Source organism: Cibotium barometz, chromosome 26 (assembly GCF_041138505.1).
Source record: "Cibotium barometz isolate CiBa-2024 chromosome 26, ASM4113850v1, whole genome shotgun sequence".
Lineage (NCBI taxonomy): Eukaryota > Viridiplantae > Streptophyta > Polypodiopsida > Cyatheales > Cibotiaceae > Cibotium > Cibotium barometz.
The window spans coordinates 31,113,212-31,134,894 of record NC_141071.1 but is presented as its reverse complement, the minus strand read 5'-3'; the positions used below and the strand labels follow the sequence as shown (position 1 = coordinate 31,134,894).

Genomic DNA, 21,683 nt, shown 5'->3' with positions numbered 1-21,683 from the left:
TAAAACCACAAATGAGAACTCAAAAAAAAGCTTGATTAACAATTTCCATGGAACTTGCAACATAGCAAAAGCATACCACAAAAGAGAGAAATGAGAATCATCAACAAAAGGGGAAGAAGTAGGTTAGTTCTCCATGAAACCCTAACCATGTAAGTTTATACAGTGAATTTACATATGGTTATATGATCCTTAGTCCACTTATACCTTAATTTCTACTATATTCCTTTATTTTTTATCAACCAATATTAGCCTAGGCACAATTGTAAGCATACTTTTGTGTCATCTCTCGAGGTTTTAAGCTATGACTATGTACATGGTCGGGAGCCTTCTCGTCACATGCTTGTTGATGTTATCCCCAATAATGAAGAAATGGCTTGTAACTTACTTGATGGATGCCCACCATGATGGTCAAATGGGCCAACTTAGTCAAAACTATTGATTCAAGTGCAAAGTAAGGCATAGGATGTCAATGGCCAAGGGAGAGGAGAGATTGATTTGTGATGTACAATAATGTAGGTGTCAAATTAGTGACTACACTTGCACACTAAGAGACAATGGCCAAGGGAGAGGAGAGATTGATTTGTAATGTAGGTGTCAAATTAGTGACTACACTTGCACACTAAGAGACATAATCCACAAGTCTTGACAACCCTTGAGTGGAAGCAAACCCCTATTGTCCCAGGATTAAATATCCAATGGCTTGTAATTATTCACAGAAGACATACTAGTGGAGAAAAAGGGGAGGGCTTCTACATCAAAAATATAGGCTAGTGTCAACTTTTTAACCACCACTTTTGGTGGTTATAGGATATTCTCTATTTTAGCAAAAAAAGGCGACTCTTTAAATTAAACAAGAAAAGAAAATTGCAAAGCAATACATAAACCTTAAGGCATGTGGGGATGCAGTTCTAAGATGTTTTATCACTAGATGTAATATTGAGTAGGGAGTCATAAGCAATTTAAGAGGTATCAAAAAGGGGAGGGCTTCTACATCAAAAATATAGGCTAGTGTCAACTTTTTAACCACCACTTTTTGTGGTTATAGGATATTCTCCATTTTAGCAAAAATATAGGCTAGTGTCAGCTTTTTAACCACCACTTTTTGTGGCTATAGGATATTCTCCATTTTAGCAAAAAAAATAGGTGACTCTTTAAATTGGACAAGAAAAGAAAATTGCAAAGCAATACATGCACCCTGGGATGCAGTTCTAAGATATTTTATCACTAGATGTAAGATTGGACAAGAAAAGAAAATTGCAAAGCAATACATGCACCCTAAGGCATGTGGGGATGCAGTTCTAAGATATTTTATCACTAGATGTAAGATTGAGTAGGGAGTCATAAGTAATTTAAGAGGTATTAAAATTGTGGTTGTTTGAGTGGGAAATTGTAAGGCATGTGGGGATGTAGTTCTAAGAGGTTTTATCACACTAGATGCAAGATTGAGTAGGAAGTTGGTAAGTTAGAAGCAATTTAAGAGGTATCTACTTTGCTTATGTGGGTAGGACCCTCTTACTTGAAAGCCACCCACAAAGGCTAGAGGATGTCACGATAATGTCTTTTTTTTAAAAGATAGACAAAGTTTTTAAAAGTACAATTTATACTTTGAAGCCAAGATGAGTTTGAATGTGAATACGTTTAACTTGGGTGCAAATAAGTTGTTTCAATCGGAATGAAACAAGATAATATGTGAAAATTTATATGTATATGTATTGGTAATCCCCATGCTATTATTAGAGGGCCGAGATTGTGAAATTTGCCTTGAGTATGGTGATCCCCACACTATTATCGGAGGGCCTAGATTGTGAAGTTTGCCTTGAGAGTTGAGCTTTTGATGTAACCATTTTATCCTGTAGCATAAAATAAAAAAATTCTCAAAAAATAATAATCTTAGTGGATGAAGAGCAAACTACTAAGCTAAGAAGGGCACCATTGTTGCATAAATAAGAAGAAAGCTAGAGAAGGCGATGCACACAATGAGACCAAAACACTTACTTCATTCTATTACTTGAACTCTCATCTTCCACTACCCAAATGAGCAACTGAGGACAACACCTCATAATGTTAAGAACCTACATGATCCAACCACCAAGTAAATTCCATGTGACTTTTTATTGCACACATGGTACACAACCAATTACAAGACACATGTGTGCCTCCCACATGGGCTAGGCCTTAATTGACTCTCTAAGGAGTTTTTCCAATGACCTAGGGAAAACACACACACACACACACACACACACACACACACTCCAATTGGAGCTTACTTTTTGACAATATGTATAATAGGTGACAAAAACTGAAGTTTCCCCCTTTGACATACAAGCTCAAGTTCACACACACACACACACACACACATGCGTATGTACATGCACACGCACACACACGCACGTACACACACACTTTTCGATTGGAGCTTAATTTTTAAAACAATATGTACTTTGACAATAGGTGACAACTGAAGTTTCCCCCTTTGACATATAAGTTAAAGTCCCATGTGGATGTGCATACTATGAGCTATGCATCTACGAGGATAGACTATTTAATGTCTTTGTCATGTGCTTATATCTACACTAAGACACAATATGTGCATATGAGCTACCCATTTATGAGCATAAACTATTTAATGTCTTTGTCATTTGCTTATACCTACACTAAGGCACAATATATGCATGTATCACTATGTAATCCATAAAGGTGATATTAATGATAAGAAAAGAGGCAATGAATGTTAGGCCACACCCCCAAGATTGAATCTCCTGTGGTGGTGTCACTACCTTTAACCCATTTGTCAGTTGGAAAGTCCTAAGGGCGGGCTATTTTGCATTCTTCACTTTTTTTTGCATGTTGACGACGGTTGTGGACGAATTTGGAATTTGTTGTCTTGGCGATGATAAATCATTTCAAACACCGGAGTCAAAGTCATTGTGGCTAGCTACTCTAAATCTCGCATCCAAGAGCAATGGCTAGCTACTCTAGAACTCTCATCCAAGAGCAATGAGCGGTTGTGACGCCTCTCCTTCTACATTTGATTAATGATATAATTAATTGCCATGGAGCAATGGAAAGAAAAAACATATGGTGGCTTCACACGTTCGCGTGACAAATGCCACCCTTGGGCATGATTCAAAGGGGGTGGATACAGGATGGGTGCTCCGTCCAAGCCCTTGCTCTTGATGAGTGGAGGGCCACTGCATGTGAAGGCACCCCTTGGCCATGGCATCCAACTTACCAAGTGCCAAATTGCCAATAGACTTTCACTAGAGTATTCATAACGTGGGTATTCGAGTACCCGGTATTGTGGGGGGCTAAAAGTGTGTGTTTTGGCATTGACAAGGAAAAGTGGCATATGGGGTGCATGTGCGTACCAGCAGAGTACATAGCCTGTATAAGGAAAGCGACGCCTCACGAGTCCATGTATGGATGTGTCTACAGGACCTTCATCATCGACGATGGCGCCTTGCACAGCGCGAGGCAAAATGTTGGTTAAAAACATAAAAGAGGCTCTCTCTGCAATGTACATTGCAAAATGTGTTGAAGGATGGCAGTTGGTTCGAAGCTCAGCTGAAGGCTGAAGCTATGGCTGTGGCAATGGCCCTTGAAGGCCCCCGGGCTATGGTGGGACCTTGCATCTATGGGTTAACTGTTTGTTTTGGCCTTTTTCTGTAGCAAAAACCTGTTGCAATGACATGCATGTGGAGCTAGCTGCCTGCGCCCGTCTCCTTCTGACAAAAGCTTGGTAGCATTCAATATATTCTACCCCCCACCCCCCCCTTTGGCAGCTTGCCTTAAGGCTAGCCAGCGCCCAGCCTTACTGCTGCTGCTTTCTCATGTGCAGGCCTGTGCAGCAGGTGAAATGTAGAAGATGAAGCAGCAGCAGCTTTTTCCTGGCGCCATTTCACGAGCATGGAATGTGCCGTTCTCCTGCCGAAACGCTCGACACACTCCAGCACCTCCTGCAGAGGCTACAGTTTACTGGCAAGTCCGACACCTAGACTACCTTTTTTTTTCCTGTGCAAACCTTGTCCCTCTCTTATCAAACCCTAATCTGCTTCTCATGTACATGCTAGGCCTACTTCCTTTCTAAACTGCAACGTGGCACTCCATATTCCACTCTAAGATGCAGTCTCATGACTGCTCCGTTCACTCCAACCCTTGCTTAACTTAAACTCTAATGAGCCTAAGCATTGGGTCTCTGAGTGAAGGCTGAAGAGCAGCAGTAGTAGCATAGAGCTTCCATGGAGTCGAGGATGGAGCAGTACGAGATCATGGAGCAGGTCGGCAGAGGTGCATTTGGAAACGCCATCCTCGTGACGCACAAACTTGAGCGGAAAAAGTAAGCCATCTTTCTACTTTGCTCTGCATCATTACTCCGAACAGGTTAGGGTTTTTTTCTCAATGATTTAGGGTCTACATTTGAAGCTCGCCCCAAATCGCACTGTATCGTACACTTGAAGGTGTGCTTTCACCTTAAAAACGCACCGTGTTGTACCTTTTAGGGTTTACCTTTAGCTAAATGAGTCTCTGAAGCTGTGTTGTACAAGTATCAACGGTAGAATTTCTGAAGCTTGGTTCAAAGCTTACACACACTTTGTCATTCATATATGCACTGTGTCGTACAATTTTGCTTGATTTTAAGCTTTGGTGACCCTGCTTTCCGCTCAAAACATCCCTAATGTTTCTTTTGCTGTCTCTGTGAAGGTATGTATTGAAGAAAATCCGTCTGGCCCGACAAACAGACCGATGTAGACGCTCTGCACACCAAGAGGTTAAACATCCAAGTATGCCAAAAGCCCAGTAATATTCCCAAGTTTTCAATACTTAGCTACCTTACAGCTCCTCTCTGAATGCTTGCCATGCAGATGGACCTGATTTCCAAAGTGCAACATCCTTATATATTGGAGCACAAGGAATCTTGGGTGGAGAAGGTGTGAGCTGCAATTTCAGTGTCTGTATTCACTGCATTTCTGTGTTTTTTGGAACTTGAGGAAGATTGTTAGGGCTAGAATTGAGCTAATCTTAACACCGAAACTTACTCTTGATGTTAACCCTGCATCTGAGAGCTAATGAATTGCCATCCTTGTTTTCAGGGTTGTTATGTCTGTATAGTCACAGGATTTTGTGAAGGCGGTGACTTGTAAGTTTAGATCACATATTGTGTCTTTCATATACAGGACTTTGTGGAGGCAGTGACTTCTGAGTCGTATGCACGCACACACGCACTCAGAGAACCTGTTCGTGCCCTAATTCATTTCTAACTGCATTTATTCACCCCTATCTGCTTTCAGAGCTGAGGCTATTCGAAAAGCTAACGGGGTATTATTTTCAGAAGAGGTGAATGGCTTATTGAGCTTAATTATATGAATGCTTGGGCTACTGTTCTATAGATTACAATTTTCAGAATACTTGGGAACTTGGGCCCTGTTTGGCTCTCCTTTTGGATACAGCTAACTAAGAATTTTTTCGTTAGCATGAAGTCTACCTTTGTTCTTCAAGTTATTGAACCTTCTTAAATTAAGTCGTTGACTGTCACCTGAAATGCCTGCAGAAGATATGTAGGTGGTTTGTGCAGCTATTACTGGCATTAGAGTATTTGCACTCCAAACACATCATGCATCGAGATCTCAAGGTACACTACCTCTTGATCGTGATTTATCTCACTTAGCAATGTTGAACATATCCTTTAATTATACGACAATGTGTGTGTCTCGCATGTGCATGAATTTGGCTTACATAGCGAGTACGGCTACGTGTGCCCTCAAAGATAGATCTTTCTTGCTGAGTTGTAATTTTTTATAGCATCGACCTTTGTAGCGATCGAGACTGGTAAGTCCATCTGTCCATACAGTGGTCCATGTACCTGTGGAAGATTCCGCAGCTACTGCAGCTCCAGCTTCCTCAGCCAGTACTCTGGGTTGCCAAGATATCGGTGTCTTTGGTCTCATAATCGGGAGAGATTTTGGAAGGCTTGCATTGCCATAGGGCCATGGTGATGTGTTACCTTTGTGTCTTCACATCCTTGTGCAAATTCGTGAGGTATTGAAAGAGAAGATACAATGCGGTCTGTCAACCTATTGGGTCAGCTCTTTTCTCTGGAGTTTACAGTAGGGACTCCCATGCAGTCGTTTGTGATGAAGGTTAAGGTAATCCATGACTAATTATTAGCAATGGGTACTGCCCTGACCTCTTCTCAGTTAGCTGCTCTCCTCCTCATTAGGCTTCCTGCTGCTGCAGATTATGACATGGTTTCCCGAGCTTTGCGGATTCAGATCACAACATGTTCCCTCGAGTTTGATGATCTGTGTACTCTCCTCTTGGAAGAGGAATCCATCCTAGTTTCACAGGGGAAGTTGAAAGTTTCATCGTCTGTTGGACTTGATCAGGCACTCACGACGGTGCATAAGAAAGTTCAGAGTCGGTGTTACAAGTGTGGTAAGAAAGGCCACCTGTCAAAGGACTGTCAGTCAAAGGACAAAGGCAAAGCCAAGGACAAGGGCAAGTCTTCAAAGAAGGGCAAAAACAAGTCACAAGACACTGACACAGACTCGTCTAGTGATAACCCCAGCTCCCCCAAGGCCTTACAGACTGGAGAGAACATGACTGGTGTCCTGCTCTGATCCTAAGGGCATCCCCCCGCGTGCTGTCTTCCAGAAACGGCTTGTGGGCGGGAGAGGGGGCGTTCAAAAGCTCTCTTATATTAAATCTGGAGCATGGGACCTGTGTGTCGGAGTTCCAAGTATAAAGACAGGCAAGTTCACTTGATGGTCCGGATGAGTTCCAGGATCAACCAAGTTTCCTTCATGGTTCAGATGAGTTCCAGAACTATTGGTCAGCAGAGACTATGGACAGGATGTGTTCCCTATTCATTTGTTCGAGGTTATTAGATGTGATGTGTTCACATTTCTACTTTTGAGTTTGGAGCCAAGCAGATTTTCTTTTGCTCTTTACAGTGGCATTATGTTTTCTGAAGACAACAAGTTGACATGTGCATTTTCCGAGGTGTACTCAGTACTGGCCATGCTGAGGTGTCCATGGTCGCACCTTTGTCATCAGTTTTCTTTTGACTTTTTTGCACACTTCAAGATGCAGAGGGGGTGTTAAAATATTGCATCTTCTTATGCTGTCGTGGAGGTCCTATCGGCTTGTTTCTACAGCCAACTTGGTTCATGCACAAGTATATAAGAGTTGCTCTCTTTTATTCATTCAATCATCTTACAATGCCCTATTTGCTGGCTCTTGTACTCTGTAACCTCAAGCTAATAAAGCTCTTGTTCTTGCTTGCAATCTTTCTCTCTCTCATGTTTATTTGCTTCCGCTTGTGCACATTCTTTCAATAAGTACTTGTGAAGACTCTCCCTTGGAGACTTGGCTGGAAACTTGTGCTTGTATTTTGATGCAATTCAACATCCTTGGTGTGCGCTCAAGCCGAGAAACAAAAAAAAGCATCCTTGGTGTGCGCTCAAGCCGAGAAACAAAAAAAAGCCGAGATGCGCGCACATGTATATCCTTCACACTCATGAAGAAGCCTCCTCCTTGAATGTCTTGTTGGACAATACTTTGCAATGTGCTTGGTGGAGTTAGACTCGGAACATTGACTGGCTAGTCGCTTGGCTTGGAACTCTTCGAGAGAGTCGTGTCCGCAACACTCTCCCACTAGAATTGTTGTTATCCTCCATGGCCCTAACAACCCAATATCCTTGCCCCTTTGGTGCTGGACTTGTCGAGTCCTAGACTTGGAACTATCCTACCTCTTGTGGGTAGCAACCATACGCACCACAATTGAGAGGTCATAGAGGCGGGCGGAGTATCTAGAAACGGGCCATGTAGTCAGTTACCTGCTCACATTGCTTTTGAGCAAAGCACTCCCATTGCCGCTTGAACTTGATGGTAAATTGGTAATCCACCAGTACAAACTGCTTTAGAACTGCCTTGTGGCAATTCCCCATAGCAAGACATGGCGTGATGTCGAAGGTGGCCTTCCCACCTCAAGAACGCAACACCCATCAGCCGTGCGAACCAAATAAAGTTGGAAGACACTAGAGCCCACTTTGAGAGAGAGAGAGAGAGAGAGAGAGAGAGAGAGAGAGAGAGAGAGAGAGAGAGAGAGAGAGAGAGAGAGACCAAAACGTGGATCGATCTATGAAGGTGCCGATTTAGGGTTTGCAATTGCTGAATTAGGGTTTGCAGGTGCTGAATTAGGGTTTTCAGGTGCTGAATTAGGGTTTTCAGAGAGAACGGGTTTTCTTTGCTTTTGTACATGGATTTGGATGACTCGACTGCTGCTGTTGGTGGCATGGCTGCCAATAACCTTAACATGGATCTTATTGAGGAGATGATCGAGAAGGATGTGGGTTATGCTTCAGATGCCTCGGAGCAACAAAAACGTCAAAGGATTGATGTTGATGCAAGCTACACTCCGGTGAATGTTGGAGAGAATGCAGAGGAAAGTTCTTAGGTACCTTCTCCGGAGTTTGCACGTTTGCTGCAGATCACTGGTGAGCTTCTGCAAGAATATGTGAAGGCAAATAGCGTGCAAATGGCTGCAGTAGATAATGGTGGTGTGGTTGATGTATGCATGGAGACTCCTTTGTTGCTACAATAGCTAGCAAATTTTCATGATCGTGCTGCTATCTTCTTCTTTATTGGGCGTATTCCGTTGTTGCCTCGTCTTAGAGCATGGTTGGGCCACTTGGTGTCGCCTGAGGCACTTGAGGAGATTTATGATGGTCCGAGAGGCTTTTATGAATACTTTTTCGCACTTCAGAATCCCGTAGGGCAGTCTTGGAGCAGGTGGCACTCTTTTTGGATGGGCAGTTGGTTCATGTGGTTCCGTGGAAGCCTATGGCAGAGTACCAAGATATGTTGCGCCAGGCTTGCCCAGTTTGGGTTGAAGTGAAACAATTCCCACCAATGTTTTGGCGTGTTTTACCAGGTCTCATGCGAGGTATCGGTGATGTCTTGGTGGTGCCTCGAATGACATCTAGAAACTGAAATCGTCTATGCATGTTGTGGGATACTGGGAGACCTAGGCCGACACATTTGCGTGTCAATATGGCTGGGCTGCAACCTTTAATGTATGAATTGAGGTGGGATATATTTGCTGGCCACTGTTTCAAATGTGGTGAGATGGGCCACTTTGTCTTCGAATGTCCTAAGAAAGAACAAGTTGTTGCTACCAAGGATATCGTTGATGGCCAGTTGCTCGTGGAAGATGAGCATGATGCTCCTTTACATGATGCCCAGCACATGGATGTACATGTGGATGTTCAGAATGAGGTTGAGCAGCCATGGGTGGAAGTACGTGGTAAAAAGACACGATTTGTTGTCCCGTGGGGGGATTTCTCAGATGCTGTTTGGTGGGGGCCTTTGCGTACTCATCAGGGGCCCTTACATACATATGCTCGTCGCCCTTTGGGTTGAGGTGCCCAGCAACAGACCAGGATTGAGAGGCCGGGAGGCCAACTTTCTCAGGGTAGAGTAGAATGCTATCCTGTTAGAGTAGAATGCTATCCTATTAGAAGTCGCCTAACAAAAGAAGCACAACAACAATTGCCTCTTGTGTTTGGTTCAAAGGGTGAGGTCATCTCGCCATGGGATGGTCATTACCCTTCGGCACGTGCTCGGGAACTCCAAGGGCAGTCTGAGATCACAAATACCATGTCTAAAAATGCAATGCTTCAAAAGGTTCGTGATTTGGCAGATTGTCCTGGGCCTAGTACACGGCCTTGTTGATTCCTTTTCTGGGAAGGCCTATGAAAATTGTACAATGGAATGTAAAGGGTATTTCTTCGCGCATAAAGTAGTTCAAGCTTTGGCGTATATAAGGGGTTTCATGTTTTCTACAATGGACATCTTGCCTCGCAGTCAGGTGTTATGTTTGCTATTCGTTCGCAGTTTCAGCCTTCTCTTGTGATTCAAGATGTACATGGAAGATTTCTAGTGATACAGATTGTTTGGGATGATACACCTTTATGGTTGTTAGGGGTGTATGCTCCAAATAATGCTCGTGCACGCCGTTTGCTATGGAATGACTTGTGTGCTCTTTCAATCTCTCATCTTGGCTTTGTGACGGGAGACTTTAATATGTGTCTCCAGGGAGCAAGCCACGTCGCCTCATTTTGTAATGGATGGCCCGGAGAGAATGGCGTGGGAAGCTTTTGCAGCAAGGTCGCTAAAACAAGACATGTGGTCTTGGTTGCATCCAGATGAAAGGGGTTACACTTATGCCTCACAACAGTTTCGGGGCACTTATGCTAGATTGGATAGGATGTATATTTTACATCAAGATCTCTTTTTGCCAGAGGTTCTTACAATGATGGTTGATCAGCAACAGGTTTTCTCGGATCATTGGCCGCTTGTGTTTGAAATGGTCTATCATCCTGTGGATGCATATAAAGGCTTGTTGGGACGCTTGCCTTTGCGCTTAAATCACACTTTTTTGGAGCATGAAGTTTTTGATGTTTATATGCGTTAGTTGATACGACATTTCTCCACAAGAGTATCCATGGCTGATTATCATGCTTGGCCAGTGTTCCTTACCAACACTCGGAAATCAGCGCGGTATTATGGTCTTGCTAATGTCTCTATACAAAAATAGCATGTGGCTCTTCTTGAGTCGCTTTTAAAGGGCTTGCAGGCGTTCATGTTTACTGACTCTATGGATGCTGAAGTTGTGGTTGCCATAGAATGGTTGAAAAAGGAGCTATCTAGGGTGGAGGAAGTACAATATGTTCGCTTTAAACTACTTGCACGTCTTGATGCTTTGCGGGATGCTAACTGTCAATCTCATCGCTTCTATGATAAGTTGCATCAAAAACATATGCGTGAGAATATTGTTAGGCTGATGGATGCCCAAGGCAAACCTTGTTACTCAACCTTCTGAGGTTATTCAGCATTGCATCAGGTTTTATGAAGATTTGCTTGCCCCTCGAGAGGATGTCTCGCCGGCTGTCCTGGCTGCAAGGGAGTCATTATTTGTTGAAGTATGAATATCAAGTTGACCTTGATGTGGCGGTTCAGCTTAATGCTCCTGTTACTCAAGGGGAAGTGGAAGCTGTTCTCTCCAAACTTCCCATGGGAAAGAGCCCTGGTTGGGATGGTTTGACAAATGAGTTTTTCCGAAAATATGCTGATCAGCTTGCAGAGCCTTTGACGCTTATTTGTCAAAGGGTTTGGGATGAGGGATATATGCCTGCCGATTGGAAGTTGGGCATACTTTGTTTGTTGCCCAAAGTCCCTTCGCCTACTTCTTTGGCTCAATGGCGCCCGATCTCACTTATGGGTATTATGCATAAAATCTTTACAAAGATTTTTGCCAATCGCTTGCAGAAGGTGCTTCCTACTCTTATTCATCCATATCAATATGGATTTGTGCATGGCAGGAATATTTTGCATAATATTCTTAATGTTCAAATTGGAGTGGATTATGCCAAGGCAAAGAAGCAAGAGATTGTGATAGTGCAGCTGGATCTTGAAAAAGCTTTTGATCATGTCAGCTGGTCTTTCCTTTCTCAGTTAATGACAGCCATGGGCTTTGGTCCCAAAATGGCTAATTTGGTGCATTTACTTGGCTCTGGCTCTATCACGCGGATTATGCTCAATGGAGGACTTTCGGATGGTATTTCTCACCCGTTCTCTCCGGCAGGGCTGTCCTCTTAGCCCTCTTTTCTTTGCCATTGCCACTCATCCTATGTTATCTCGCCTAGATGCTATGGCATCGCATGGTGAAGTGGTTGGTTTGCATCTCCCTCATGGCAAGCAATTGGTTGCTCAAGCCCTTGCGGATGACACTTTTATGTTTCTCAGGGCCGAAAAAGCCAATATAGATCGAGCAATGGAAGCTTGGAATAATTTTGCATTGGCTTCTGGGCTGAAAATAAATTCAACAAAATCAGTCCTCATTGTATGCACGGAATTTGATCTTGAGGCATTAGGGTGGCAAGGCCGTGTGGTGCATACAGGAGACATTGTTCGTCATCTTGGGTATCCGGTGGGTGTGGATGTGGACCCCCAAGCGCCTCTTGCTTGGATTTCTGCTCGGATCTGGATTTCCTATTTTTTGCCTTTGCTACCTTGAACGCACAAATCTCTTCTCCGTTTGGTTGCTCCCATTCGGTTTATGCTGTGGAAGAGGCAAGGAAATATTATGGGTCAAACATGGATAGCTTGGAATCATATTACGACGCCCAAAAGAATGGGTGGGACTGCTTTACTGGACGTCCGCTTGCATATGGTGGCGCGTAGGTGGGCGCTTTTTCAGGATATGTGTTTGCAGGAGCAGCCTTGGGTATTCATGGCTCGTGACTTGATTGAGTTGGAGGGATTGTCACATGGACGGACACGTGTGCAGGCTTCATGGTGGGACATTGTGAATGCGGCTCATCCTGTCCGTATTCGCTCATCTCACATTTTATCGCATATTCTCCTTTGTTGGCATGAAGTTCTACTATTGGCTCGGTGGGATCCTGGTCATGAAAGACTACTTTTGAACTCTTTGCAGTTCGAAACATTTGTGGAGTCGCGTGTCATTGTTTGGCCAGACAGAGATGCTTCTCGCATACGACTCAACCGCATGGTCAGGTTAGGCTTGGTTAGAATCCGAGATGCTGTGATACTTGGTCGTGACAGGCCATATTCGTTTCGTCGTATTCGGCAGCACTTTAGGGTTCCTCGGACATTTCAGCCACTTTGGGTTGACATCATGCATGCAGTTGAGCCTTTTACTCCATTGCCTCGGCCATCTGCAGATCAACCTTGGCTTGATTGGGCACTATGTAAATCTGGTGACTTGATATCACTTTCAGCTAACCAGGTCTATCATAAGCTCGTATCAGAGAAAGATTGGGTTTCAGCCAAGGCCAATAAGGTGTGGGGATTGCACAAGTCTAAATCATGGTGGCAGAAAACTCTTATGCGTGGTTGGCAGTCTAAACTCCGTTACCAAGGTAAGGTTTTCATTTGGAGGATGTTGGTGGGAGGGTTACCTACACAGGATCAGCTCAGCCATCGTAAAATTACATTGGCCTCTTACTTCTTCTGCACGACATGCACTGAAACAGTTATGCATCTGTTGAGTCATGGGCATCATGGAGAAGTGCCTATCGCTTTTCTTTGAGAATGCACACCCGGTTTTGACTATAGGGCCAATCTATACTAAGTTCCGAATTCCAACGAATCCTCGTATTGTGCCTTCATACTGTCAAGATCTTTTCCATGTATTTGAAGCACAGTGGATTCTTGCAAATTTTGAATTGTGAGAGCATCGACAAGGGAGTTATTTGAGTTAGGGATGTAAGATCTGACTCCATTTGGCTTGTTTGTCACTCCATTGGGCACTAGGCATGGTTTGCAACCATTGAAGTGCCTGATGATCTGTCTGAATTGGGAAATCGCTCTTGTATAGGCTTAAGCATTGTCATCACCCCCAATAGCTCTTAGTCATACACATAATAGTTCTTTTCTGCATCATTTAATTTTCGGCTGTAATAAGCCATTGGGCGCCGTTCCTGTTGGAGGATTGCTCCTATGGCTAGATTTCTGGCATTGGTGATTACCTCGAAAAGATCATCCTATGAAGCCTATTTGAGAACTGGAGACTCAGAGGCAACTCTTTCCATTGCATGAAATGCCTTGAGTGCTTTGTCCATGACGAACACCTGCTATCGATGCGTCTTCACGTTCTTGAGAAGATCTGTAAGAGGTGCTTCAAGGTTGGAAAATTTGTCCATATGGGTACTGTATGCTTGGTAGAGACTGATATAAGAGCGGATTTCTTAAGCATTTTTGGAAACATCCCATTCGAGAATTACCCTTACCTTTTCAGGGTCGAGGCTAATCTCGTTTGCATTGTGAACATAGTTGTTACGAGGTGCGCCTCTAACGGTTAGAGGCGTTCGAGGCGTACGATTGCCTGATCGAGGCGTCCACATTTTTTTTTTTGGGTGCTAGTTTGAGTCTTTAGACGGGAGCTTTAAGGGCCCAAGGCAGCCCCTCTCACACACACTCTCTCTCTCCCTCATTCTCTCCCTCCCTCCCTTAAGCCTTTCTCAAGACCCAAAGTTCAAAGTTCAAACTTCAAACACACTAGGATGATGATGTTTTTTATACCCACTTTGGGAGCTCTTCTATACTCTACCGGTTCATTTCAATTCATTTTATTTTACTTTGTACCCTTGAATCTTGATGATGTAAATAGGTCATTTTGGCCTTTTGCAGACGTTTAATACAGCTTTCTTTCTCACACACACACACACACACTCTCTCTCTCTCCCTCTCATACACACCCTCTCTCTCCCTCCCTCAAGGCTCATACATACACACTCTAGTCTCTCTTTTTTTTTTTGTTTTTGTGAAATGGTGTTTTATATTATATGTAAAAATGTACATCAGCCACATGGCTCACACAGAACCTATGGCCTCCCCCCCCCCCCCCCCCCAAAAAAAAAAAACCCACAAAAGATCCTCTAAAGGATCATGACCATGCAAACCTGTACACTAATAAGAAAGCCTCCTAGCCAAATAAGCATCCCAGATAAAAGAATCAAAGATGAGCCAGCCGAGCCGCCGTAGACCATAACGAAATAACATCTGCATCCAATAGCTGAGCTAAGAGAAGAGAAGAAAACTGCCAAAGCAGCAAACCGCGGATACGTAGAATGTGCCCATGTATTCCAGACAAGGAATCAAAGATGAACCCATTCCGTGTAGTCCAAATATGCCAAAGTCCTGTCCATCTAAGGAAATGGAATATCACAAGGTGACTGTCCGAAGTAATGACTTGAGGACAAATCCCAAATGTCCACTGATGAGCCGAAAGAGTAGACCTCTCTATTGCCTCCCAAACGCGAGAGACAAAAGACCAAATCTGACGGGCCACTGGACAACTCACAAACAGATGCATAACTGTTTCAGTGCATGTCGTGCAGAAGAAGTAAGAGGCCAATGTAATTTTACGATGGCTGAGCTGATCCTGTGTAGGTAACCCTCCCACCAACATCCTCCAAATGAAAACCTTACCTTGGTAACGGAGTTTAGACTGCCAACCACGCATAAGAGTTTTCTGCCACCATGATTTAGACTTGTGCAATCCCCACACCTTATTGGCCTTGGCTGAAACCCAATCTTTCTCTGATACGAGCTTATGATAGACCTGGTTAGCTGAAAGTGATATCAAGTCACCAGATTTACATAGTGCCCAATCAAGCCAAGGTTGATCTGCAGATGGCCGAGGCAATGGAGTAAAAGGCTCAACTGCATGCATGATGTCAACCCATAGTGGCTGAAATGTCCGAGGAACCTAAAGTGCTGCCGAATACGACGAAACGAATATGGCCTGTCAACGACCAAGTATCACAGCATCTCGGATTCTAACCAAGCCTAACCTGACCATGTGGTTGAGTCGTATGCGTGAAGCATCTCTGTCTGGCCAAACAATGACACGCGACTCCACAAATGTTTCGAACTGAAAAGAGTTCAAAAGTAGTCTTTCATGACCAGGATCCCACCGAGCCAATAGTAGAACTTCATGCCAACAAAGGAGAATATGCGATAAAATGTGAGATGAGCGAATACGGACAGGATGAGCCGCATTCACAATGTCCCACCATGAAGCCTGCACATGTGTCCGTCCCATGTGACAATCCCTCCAACTCAATCAAGTCACGAGTCATGAATACCCAAGGCTGCTCCTGCAAACACATATCCTGAAAAAGCGCCCACCTACGCGCCACCATATGCAAGCGGACATCCAGTAAAGCAGCCCCACCCATTCTTTTGGGCGTCGTAATGTGATTCCAAGCTATCCTTGTTTGACCCATAATATTTCCTTGCCTCTTCCACAGCATAAACCGAATGGGAGCAATCAAACGGAGAAGAGATTTGTGCGTCCAAGGTAGCAAAGGCAAAAAATAGGAAATCATGCTAAGCATAATAACGTGAGCTACCTTAACCCTCACGTGCATAGGCCACCCTTGAGCTTTCCAATACACAAATTTATCCGAGATCCGAGCAGAAATCCAAGCAAGAGGCGCTTGGGGGTCCACATCCACACCCACCGGATACCCAAGATGACGAACAATGTCTCCTGTATGCACCACACGGCCTTGCCACCCTAATGCCTCAAGATCAAATTCCGTGCATACAATGAGGACTGATTTTGTTGAATTTATTTTCAGCCCAGAAGCCAATGCAAAATTATTCCAAGCTTCCATTGCTCGATCTATATTGGCTTTTTCGGCCTTGAGAAACATAAAAGTGTCATCCGCAAGGGCTTGAGCAACCAATTGCTTGCCATGAGGGAGATGCAAACCAACCACTTCACCATGCGATGCCATAGCATCTAGGCGAGATAACATAGGATGAGCGGCAATGGCAAAGAAAAGAGGGCTAAGAGGACAGCCCTGTCGGAGAGAACGGGTGAGAGAAATACCATCCGAAAGTCCTCCATTGAGCATAATCCGCGTGATAGAGCCAGAGCCAAGTAAATGCACCAAATTAGCCATTTTGGGACCAAAGCCCATGGCTGTCATTAACTGAGAAAGGAAAGACCAGCTGACATGATCGAAAGCTTTTTCAAGATCCAACTGCACCATCACAAAAGAGGGCTAAGAGGACAGCCGTGCCGGAGAGAACGGGTGAGAGAAATACCATCCGAAAGTCCTCCATTGAGCATAATCCGCGTGATAGAGCCAGAGCCAAGTAAATGCACCAAATTAGCCATTTTGGGACCAAAGCCCATGGCTGTCATTAACTGAGAAAGGAAAGACCAGCTGACATGATCGAAAGCTTTTTCAAGATCCAGCTGCACCATCACAATCTCTTGCTTCTTTGCCTTGGCATAATCCACTCCAATTTGAACATTAAGAATATTATGCAAAATATTCCTGCCATGCACAAATCCATATTGATATGGATGAATAAGAGTGGGAAGCACCTTATGCAAGCGATTGGCAAAAATCTTTGTAAAGATTTTATACATAATACCCATAAGTGAGATTGGGCGCCATTGAGCCAAAGAAGTAGGCGAAGGGACTCACTCTAGTCTCTCTCTCTCTCTCTCTCTCAACTTTCGCTATATATATTATATCTATCTATCTATCACTATATATATATATATATATATATAAAATAGACGCCTCTTACACGCCTCTAACGTCTCTAAAAAATACGAGTCTTTCGAGGTGCGTACCATACCCGCCTCGTACCAAACGCCTCTGACGCCTCTAACAACCTTGATTGTGAACATATCCCAGATAATGTATTTCTTCTACTCCAGATTCACTCTTCTTGGCATTGATGTAGAGCGCATTGTCTTGCAAAAGTTGTAAGACCTTTTCGGCATTGTGTTCATGCTGCTCTGTAGTAGCAGAAAAGATGAGTATATCATCTAAAAAGATGAACACATACTTTCCTTTGAGCTCCTTAAAATACTGGAGACATCATCTTGTTAAACGTCGTTGGGGCATTGGTGAGATCAAATGGCATCACCACAAACTCGTAATGGCCACGTTTAGTCTTGAAGTCTGTTTTTGGAATGTCAGCTGTAAAGATCCGAACTTGATGATAGCCACTTTTGAGGCCTATCTTCGAAAAGAACTTTGCACCGTTGATGCGCTCAAGGATATACTCAATCTTCGGCATTGGGAATGTGTTCTTCACTGTGAGCTTGTTAAGAGCTATGTAGTCCACGCATAATCGTGCGGACTTGTCTTTCTTCTGCACAAACAAGATTTGTGCAGCAAAGGGCAAGGATGAAGGTCTGATAAATCCATCTCGGAGTAAGTGGGAAAGCTACTGTTCCAGTTCGTCCTCCAATGCCTTAGAAAGGCGATAGGGGAACTTACTAGGCGGTTTTGTCCCAAGGACTAACTCAATGCAATGATCCTCAGGACGATTGGGTGGGAGTTGCAGTGGAAGATCATCCTTTAACATGAGGTCTTGAAATTATGCTAGGAGATCGTCCAGCCTTTAACTTTAATGGGGTTGCCGACTGAACAATAGATTGTTGGCTATGTACATAAATTAATGCGCACTCGTCTCCTTTTCTGATAGTTCGTTGGGCTTGGATGTGTGAGATTAGGGGAATACCTTGAATGCTCCTATCCCTGCGAATTAGGAGAGGCTCAGGAACACCATCAACAATAGTGAAAGTGTCCTACCTCCAATCAGGAATGGGGGCATAATCCCTAAACCACTGAATGCTGAGAATCATATCACACCCCAAAAGAGGTGAGACAATGAAGTCTCGCCGAAATGTGTCCTTTTGAACCATGGATGAGAATTGTTGAGCCTTATGAGATCTGTGAGTGCGAAGACCAACTACGAACCCATCTACGTCCAGATGATGGGGTACAAGTGAACAACTGATCTTCATAGCCAATAGAGAAGAAATGGCATCCTGAAAGCTGCCCATATCAAAGAGAACAATGAATTGTTGTCCTTTTGCTTTGCCATAAGCACGAATTAGGGCTTTCTTTTGCTTCTCAACCTCACCCTCCTGCTTATTGTCAAATACCACTGTGGATATTGCACTTAAGGCAAGTAAGAGTTGGATTGTGTTGGTGGCCGATGCGAGAGGTGTAGATGTAGCTGTGGCGGTGGCTATTGTAGAGGCAGAGGCTTTGGCAGCTTGTGGAGCTTGCCACTTGGTACAATCTTTCTTACCATGCCCAACAGTGTGGCAGAAGAAACATCTGTTCTCGCCCTTATACCCTTTACTCTTCTGGTTGGAGATATCCACGAGTGATGCCCTCCTTGGCCTTTTCCTCGTGTGTTTTCTTAGGCGTGAAGATTTTATCCTTCTTGCTTGTTGAGGTGCTCTAGGATTCTTTCTTAGTATCTTTGCTATTCTGAGCTCCCTTCCCCCCCACCTCCCCCCGAGATGATGACTATTGGGTGGTGGATGATTGCTGTTGGGGTTTGGAGCTAGCTTGGAGTTTCTTGGACTTACCTCTGTTTAGCATCATTTCTTGATTCTGAGCAAGAGTGAGAGCCTTGTCATAGGACTATGGCTCAAAAATACGTACGGTAAACCTAATGTTAGTATCTAGACCTCTAATAAACTGTTTCAACTTATCCTCCTCGGATATACCTAATTGCTGTGTTGACGTGATTACTTTATTAGAGTATGTCAATACAGGTGACCCATTTTGGGAGAGTTTGTAAAACTCATCCTCAAGGTTTGTCATGTACTGTGGAGATAGAAACTATTTTTTTAGGTCAGACACAAAGGTGTCTCATACATATTAAGGAGCCCCTGTGAATGGGTCTACATGTAGACTCGACCAATGCTGCCACCAAGTGACTGCTTCACCGGAAAGATGAGGTGCCGCTAGGTGGACTCGATCTTGAGGATCTGAAAGCTTAGCCAATGGAAAATATGCTACGTACTGATGAATGAATTGCATTATTGCAGCATGATCACACTTACCATCATACTTACTGAAGTTTAGTTGAGCTCATATGACGGTGGTGGTTGGAGGAACTCGCTCCTTGGTTCGCTATTGTAGGGAGAAGAGACAACAAATTTGCCTACATAGCGGCTATCAAGTGTTGGTTTTGGAGCTGCATAGCTTCATGTTCAAGCGGCTATCAAGTGTTGGTTTTGGAGTTGCATAGCTTCATGTTCAAGCCTTTCTCTGGTAGCTTGGTTTGCCCGTCTTTGGACTTGTTCAGCCCTGCATTTAGCATCCTTGGCCCTTTGTTCATCCTCATGTTGAGCTTCTTTGGCCCGTCTTTCTTCCGTCTTTCTGGCGTCTTCTTTTTGTCGTTGTTGCTCCATGAGAAGGAACAAATTTTCCAATTCTGAGAGCTCTTTTGGCTTTTATGCTTCTTCTTTGGCTTTTTAGCTATCGCTTTGGCTTTTTTTTTCTTTGGCCGCTTCATCTTGTTTGGCCTCTATTTGTTGCCTTAGCAACTTGTTTTTCTCCAAGAGCAATTTGATGAAGTCTTCACTGCTTTGCGGAAGTGTTTTTGTAGTGGTTGTGTCTTCCTTGTTGATCTCTTCTTCCATATCTTCTTTGTAGCTTGCTGACGATGTCTCTCCTGACATTGTGGAGGCCTGGGTGGTTTTTCTTGACCGCAAATTTGCCATCCACGAAATGCTCTCACTTTAGGGTAGCCAAGTTGGGTTCCAACCTGCAGCTATGATAACAATGTAGCATGCAATAGGTTGATTGTCGTAATGCGCAAGAAGGCCTTCTTTATACGTGTGAGTTTATTCAATTCCACTTTGAGAGAGTAGAGAAGAGAGAGAGAGGGAGAGAAGATAGTAGTCGACACAATGTTGGGTCCCAATTACCCACTGAAAGCGCCCCCTCCTTGCCCTTGCAAGCAGGAGTATTTGTTTATATTTCTTTGGAGAACTTTTAGAATGAATATGAATGATGATTGAGGATTGACAAACGCAAGGACAAAGTAGACCGAATGTAGGCTAATCTAGATGCTGTCCAAGCTCCTTTGAATAGCTCTTCAATGACCACTATGCAAGCCCAAAACTGAGGGATGCACATATGCTGGCTGAATGCTGAAGAAACTCCTTGTGGAAGCCTTGGGACTGAAGCACAGTGAAGTGCTGAGTGCTAAAAGTACGCACAAGAAAACCTGTGGCTCTAGGCGCACTCCTCTGCCGTAGACAAATTTGTGAATGGATGATAAGCGCTTGCTTATATATTGATGGGGAGAAACTTGTCAATTAGGGTTTAGAGTTCATTCATGGGAGACATACACAGAGAAGCAAGGGAGAGAGAGAGAGAGAGTTGTGGGGATAAGTCAACTCATGAAAAGCATGAGTGTGTGACTCCCCTATCACACATGTATATTGCACTAGTACACATAGTGCACTTAGTACATTAAAAGTACTAAGTGTACTATGTACTATAACTTATGGGCTTGTACACACTATAAGGGTGGGCATAACGCCTTTACCCCAACAACCTCCCACTTAAAGGCAAAGTGCCCTTAAGTAAAGGAAAAAAAAATCAGCATGTACATGATAATATACAAGGCCATATCAAGGCTGAAAATGGCCTCATCCAATGCCCATCAAGTGTCTGCAATGAGCAAACCGCTCCGGAGGCAAACTCTTCGTCAACAGATCAGCCGGGTTGTCATCCGTGTGAATCTTAACAAGCTGAATTTGCTTGTTCTCTATCACCTCTCTGATGAAGTGATACTTCACATCCACATGCTTCGTCTTTGCATGAAAGACAGGGTTCTTTGCCAACTGGATGGCACTCTGACTGTCACAATGCAACAATGGAATATCCCCTGTATAACCCAAATCAACCACTAACCGAGATAGCCATAATGCCTCCTTGCAAGCCTCTGTGGCTGCAATATACTCGGCCTCTGTAGTAGATAAGGCTGTGCACTTCTGCATCCTGGATATCCATGACACAGCACCTCCTGTGAATGTAAATACATAACCGGTAGTAGACTTCCGGTTATCTGGATGACCGGCATAATCCGAATCCGTGTAACCATGCACTAATGCATCCTGTTTGCCAAAGCAAATGCACAAATCCTGTGTGCCCTTCAGGTATCTCATGACACCTTTCACTGCTTCCCAATGCTTCTTGCCAGGGTTGGCCATGTATCTAGAAACCACTCCCACTGCAAATGCAATGTCCGGCCTAGTAGCAACCATGGCATACATGAGACTGCCACAAGCTGAAGCATACGGAATC

General features: G+C 43.9%; 1 protein-coding gene across 3 annotated transcripts in view; it reads left to right on the top strand.

Annotated features, from left to right (window-relative positions):
* The first annotated feature begins 3,276 nt into the window (after positions 1–3,276).
* LOC147623875 (serine/threonine-protein kinase Nek5-like) overlaps positions 3,277–21,683 on the top strand; it is a 42,172-nt gene continuing 23,765 nt past the window's right edge. Inside the window, exons 1-8 of one of the 3 annotated variants that reach the window (XM_086820517.1) lie at positions 3,277–3,739; positions 3,839–3,978; positions 4,071–4,336; positions 4,702–4,768; positions 4,863–4,928; positions 5,091–5,137; positions 5,289–5,334; positions 5,549–5,629. In XM_086820517.1, coding sequence (XP_086676643.1) covers positions 4,239–4,336; positions 4,702–4,768; positions 4,863–4,928; positions 5,091–5,137; positions 5,289–5,334; positions 5,549–5,629 — 405 coding nt within the window. In that variant the 5' untranslated portion in view covers positions 3,277–3,739; positions 3,839–3,978; positions 4,071–4,238. Of the gene's footprint in view, positions 3,740–3,773; positions 3,979–4,070; positions 4,337–4,701; positions 4,782–4,862; positions 4,929–5,090; positions 5,138–5,288; positions 5,335–5,548; positions 5,630–21,683 lie in introns of those variants that run through there. The other 2 variants (XM_086820518.1, XM_086820519.1) reach the window with 2 other exon arrangements.